At 34.5% G+C, this 5,734-nt stretch overlaps 1 protein-coding gene across 1 annotated transcript; it reads left to right on the top strand.

The window, feature by feature from the left end:
* Nucleotides 1–2,354: 2,354 nt before the first annotated feature.
* On the top strand, nt 2,355–3,087 carry LOC122088215 (heavy metal-associated isoprenylated plant protein 25-like). Its single transcript, XM_042657403.1, has 3 exons — nt 2,355–2,489; nt 2,590–2,668; nt 2,756–3,087. The coding sequence occupies exons 1-3, from the start codon at nt 2,478–2,480 to the stop codon at nt 2,944–2,946; spliced, it is 282 nt and encodes a 93-aa protein (XP_042513337.1). The 5' UTR covers nt 2,355–2,477; the 3' UTR covers nt 2,947–3,087.
* Nucleotides 3,088–5,734: the final 2,647 nt, after the last annotated feature.

Here is a 5,734-nt window from a genome sequence, read left to right as displayed (position 1 = left end):
AAAAAAAAAAAAAAAAAAAGGAATAAACTTGAGAGGGTATGAGGGAAAGAGTATTTAAAGAGAATATATTAAGGAGGATAAAAAACTAAAATTTTAAAAAAATACAAAGAAGGTTTTTTTACCACGCCCTCCTCTCTCTCTTTCTCTCTTTCTCTCTCTCCTTTTCCCACTTTCCTTTTCCTCTCTGAATTATCTTCTCTCTTAAGAAAATAAAATAAAATAAAATTGATAAAAAAAAAAAAATTTGGTAGTTAATTTTTTTTTTGTAGAAAAACAAATTTATTTTACTCTTTGAAAAAGTTAATCTCTTCCTACCAAAATAATCAATTAATCTCCTTATTTGTCTCAATATCAATTTCTTATTTTTCTTCCAAATTAATCTCCTTATTTGTCTTATTTTATTCTAAATTAGTCTCTTTATTTATCTCAAACTACCACGACCTCCACTCAATCGATCAATCAATCCAATCAAATCAGGAGAAACAACAATTTCGTTCTCCTCTTCCTTTTCATTGGACCACCTGTTAGGTTATTGGGGTTTGTTTCTTTCTTTCTTTTTTTCTTCTAGTTCCTCTCTTACATGCGTGATTTCTCTATTTTATGTAGGTAAGTGTTCCTTGCAGTAGCTTGTTCAAAATGGTTGTGGTCATTGTACTAACTTCCTCTCTATGATCAACATGCGTGGTTTACTCTTGTCTACAGCAAATCAGCTTCACCTCGGCCATCCTTTCTTCTCTCCTTCTCACAATCTCATGGTATACACAAAAGGGAATAATCAAGTCTCATCAAAAACATTTCTTTAACTATTATCTTAATTTCATGCATGAAATTGTTTATTGTTTCGATGATTGTATTTCAAGAAGAGACCCCAAGCAACTTTATGAAAAAAAAATTTTTGGGCTATCAACACTAATAATTATAAATTCATTCTTCTTGTTATTTTGCTATGTGTGACGAACTCTAAAAAGAGAACATTGTCGTTGCTTTGGCTTTACACCGTTGCCGAACCCAAGTTTTTGCTACCTTACATAGTTATATGCTACATTGGAATTGGAACTGATACAAATCTTGGTGATTAAAGTGTGAAGTGAATTGGAAGTCTACCATAACATAAAAAATCTCAATCATCTTTTGTGTGTGTTAGTGTGTTTTACAATCCATGGTTATTTGGACATTTTTGGGAGAAGAAAAAGAAAATTTAATGCGTTTTTCTAATTTATTGTTTAAAGAGTAGTGAATAAGGCCAATCAATTTAAATACAATTTAAGATCAATATTTCCTACATGGAAGCTACATCAAATTGTAGGAGCCCCACAAACTCTCTCTCTCTCTCTCTCTCTCTCTGTTCCCAAAATAGGATGAGGTAAGAAAAAAATCAGCATAACTATTTTCAGGCATTGGGCGTATGAGAGACTTGGCCACACATATCCAAATACCATGTTTACATATTAATCATCAGGGAAGGGATTTGGACAGTAAAGCTTGCATGTATGGCAAAGGACAAATTTGAATTTATAAGTAAACAAAGCCCTTGAATATCTAAGATTTTATTATTACTTCTTGGGTAAATATTGTCAACCTATGAGAATTTACCATGGATGCAAATCTTCAGTGAGATTGGTAAACAAAACTTCAACTAGACTGGAGAGCGTTGAAAAATGAAGAAGAAAGAAGGAATGGCCTTGAAGAAGAAACAAAGAGAGAGAGAGAGAGAGAGAGAGAGAGAGAGAGAGAGAGGATCGAGATTTCTAACCGGAATCAAAGGAGGAGTCTGCTTATATTAGGATTTTTGTTATTTATTTATTTAAATATTAATAATATTAAACAGAATTGTAACTGTTTACAACTCTATTAGCAGGATTAACATATTTAACACGAGTCAATCATATCACTTACGTGAACATTCACCGGGCTCCGGACGTTCCGCATTCCTATTTTTCTGCACGTAGCGCGGCCATTTTGCCATAAAGAAAATCCCTAACATAAAATATCTAAAGAATATCCAAATTCCAAAATTGTAGACAATTGAAGGTCAATACACATGCACTTTGTAGAGTAGCAACTCTTGACTTGAATCAATAGGCATCAATATCAGATAAATTAAGGTCTTGTTAGATCTGGGTCAGGTTCTTTCTTAGAGATTTCTTTCTTGTTCCCTTTTTGAGAAGAAACCAGATAACCAATGCCTTGCGTTTTGCAAGATTCCAATGTAGAGACCAGAAAGATGCTTTCCCTTTCCCTGTCAATGTCAACAATACTACTCCTTTCTCTCACACTCTAAACGGAATCAGATTCCATAGACCTATATTGAAAAACAAGAAATCTTCATTAGTGGTTAAGAAAATCCAAAGAGAGAAACATTAACCAGCCCATAGCCCACTGTTTAATTCTCAATCCCATAACTCCCCTTACTCAAAACTTTTCCATTACCGAATCCATCAATCATTAAACCCAAAACCCAACCACCTGCCAGCTCCATGTCAGGAAAGGCAAGCTCCATTCCCCAAAATCTTCATTGTTTTCATTAAAAAAAATTTAGGAATGATATGATCTTAATGGGTGTTTCATTTTCATTGCTGAGTTCTTCAGATCTGCATGGTTATGAGGATCAACATTGACTGCCATGGTTGCTACAGAAGATTGAGGAGAATCCTTCTCAGCATGCAAGGTGAGAGCACCTAGTCAATGAAGTTTTAAATTTTAAGAACCCTCTCTCTCTCTATTAATATTCTTCTGTTTTAATTTGCAATTGAAGAGTTGGAGACCCATTTAATTGAGAAGAAGCAGTCCAGGGTAATCGTGTGTGGCAAATTCATTCCACAAGATGTAGCTATAAAGATAAGGAAGAAGATGAACCGCAGAGTCGAAATCATGGATTTAGGAGAGTTTGGTGGCAGCAATGACGACAACTCCCAGAGGCCTCTTAACAATACTCAAAACGAGTAGAGAGAGAGAGAGATTCCTAGGAAAGATAGCTTTCCTCATCTCATGTATGCACAAAATTTTATAAATATTTCAACCCAAAAAAATAATTGTATAAATATAATATTTAGATAACCTGAAAGTTCATGAACATATGGTGCCACGATTGATGCCTAAGAGGACTGCTTTCCAGAGTCCTTTGATTTCTTCCTTAAACATGAAAGGGTAACAATGGAACGATTCAACTTCCTAACCTGGCTGGACCTAACTTATATTATTATTTTGGCTATGATTCTGGTTAACCTACATTGATTCACTAATGCGCCATTTGGTTGATGGATAAAAAGAGGTGAAAAACTTGCGAAGTGGGTTCCATGTATTGTGGATTAATTGACAATGAAAGGAAAGAAAAGGAAAGAAAAGAAAATAATAGAATATGTAATTTTTAGTGGAGTCCACCTTTATAAAAAAAAAAAAAAAAAGAAAAAAAAAAAGGGTTACATTCTACTGGAAAAGAAGAAACAAGACGAAGAGAGATACTAATAAAACAACTTTTCATGAAGACTTTGGAAATGAGAAAAACTATTGTGTTTGCATATATGTGAATATAGCTGTATACAAATTTCCAATATTTGCTAAATCAAAAATTTGATAATCTTGCATTATCATTGGATAGTTGAACCTTGTGTCACTTCAAAATTTAATTTTTTTAATTCTAATAAGAAAAAGACAGAGGGATTTGTACACCATTTGCATGTATTGACATGAGACATTTTTTTTTTTTTAACGACAAGTATCCAAACCTTTGGCCTGACTAATCCTGCGGACCTACATTGAGCCAACAATTGTATAGATCGGGTCATACCGGGGTTGAATGAGAACCATATTTTTGTGAACAATAGAAATTCATATCAGCACCAAAAATTCTTCTCTTAGTCAAAACCCAATATTTCATTCCCTACCCAACAAAAAACCTAAGAGAAAAAGATTCCCACTTGGGTGGCATAGGATGCTTTCCCATATTTTGTAAATATGTGGGTTCCATATTGTCACTTTCTCTCCTATTTGACCATGTGGATATTTTATTGACGAAAGACTGAGAAACCCTTCCTTAATTACAACTAAATATGTATCGTCTTCAATTGCAAGTGAAAATCAATGTTTGATTAACAGTTTCTTCTTACTAATTGCCAGTGAAAAATCTGATTATGCATGGTTTAAGAAGAAGGTGAAAAGAAAAAGACAATAAGAAGAACCAGCACCACCATTGCACCACTCCAATTGGTATCTGGAGTCCTAAACAAGTTGAGTTGATTCACTTTTTCCCTTCTCTGCTCTTGCGTAGTCCCACCAAAAATGGTGGATACTGATCTACATGATTGTCATGTCTGAGATCTTTAACGGACAATTTTCAGCCTTCTATGTACTCTAATATTCAAGAATCCATTTCTATCTGATTTACCTCAAAATCCTACCCATTGTCGTTATATTAATTCTAACCTTCCTTAGTTTTCTAAGTACGTTGTCAGTTGACTCTAGTTTCTAAAATTCATGAATTCCTTGCGAAATATGAAAGAAACATAAGCAACCATTTGAAACAAGAACAATTAACACATTGAGAAAAGGAAATATGATCAAAATGGAAAAAAGAAGCCTCTTCAAATCATGATTATAAAGATGTTTATAGATAATTTATAGGGGTACCTTGCAAAATAAAACATTCATATCTAGCCCGTAAATACATTTATTCTTCACAAAGAACATAAGAGGAAACAATTGTACATATTACAATAGTAGCTTGAAATGCTCATCTTCTGCTCATCTTCTTTACCAATTATCATGTCAGTAAATGATATTATATGATTACCTTTGTTTCCTTTTCTTAATTTTTTTCTTGTTCAGTTCCATCTTTGGTATATTAAGTGGAACAAGACTCCCAACACAAATATCTATGTCAATTACTCTACCCAAATAAAATTCTATATCAAGTGAACCTGAAGCACTAGTCCTAAGAAGCTTAGGGTGTGTTTGGTTCGGTAAATCAATTGGATGACATTCTTTAGAATGACAATTCTTAATTTTTTGGGTTGTTTGGTTCCACTAGGATGACCCTCATAAGAGAAGCACCTACTTCCAATGAATGACCATATTACAAAGAATGTCTGTCAAATCTGTGTTTACCTTAACTCCAACATTCAGATTTGAACAACCATTTTTACAGTCTATTATAAAAGAGGAAAATGGAAGACATCCTCTATGGAGGACACTAAACCTACAATACTGTCAAGCCAAGCTTCTCTGGTTCGATGCCCTCTCATCATCGAGAGTCTACCCTCGGCTATTCTGCAGCCCCACCCCACTACTGGTAAGCTCATAGTTGCACTCTCTCTCTCTCTCTCTCTCTCTCTCTCTCTCTCTCTCTCTCTCTCTCTGTCTACCGCTCTCTGTTTCATTTTCATGGAGTTGTAAGTTTAGGTTTTTAATCTCAGATCTCATATGTTCTGTTCATGGATATGTAGCAGAGGCGATTGAAGTGCTTGGATCTGCCTCCACTAAACCCTAGATTCTGTCTCTGGTTCGCCTACCCTGTCACAGACGATGTTTGCTATAGCTCATCGGCAACTCTGCAAATTTTTATTTGACACTCAGAACGAGGTTTAATTCATGTTTATGAGTAAAAATCCAACATTTTTTCGGAGAAGGACAAAGAATCAGAAGAAGAAGAAGACGAAGATGGAGAATCAGAAGGTTCAAACGTCAAAATGACTGCTCAAGATTGCTTCAAGAATTAGTATTTTTCCCACTCAATTGG

This window comes from Macadamia integrifolia, chromosome 9, assembly GCF_013358625.1.
Source record: "Macadamia integrifolia cultivar HAES 741 chromosome 9, SCU_Mint_v3, whole genome shotgun sequence".
Lineage (NCBI taxonomy): Eukaryota > Viridiplantae > Streptophyta > Magnoliopsida > Proteales > Proteaceae > Macadamia > Macadamia integrifolia.
Note: the sequence above shows the minus strand (reverse complement) of the source record. Positions and strands in the feature narration are given on the sequence as shown.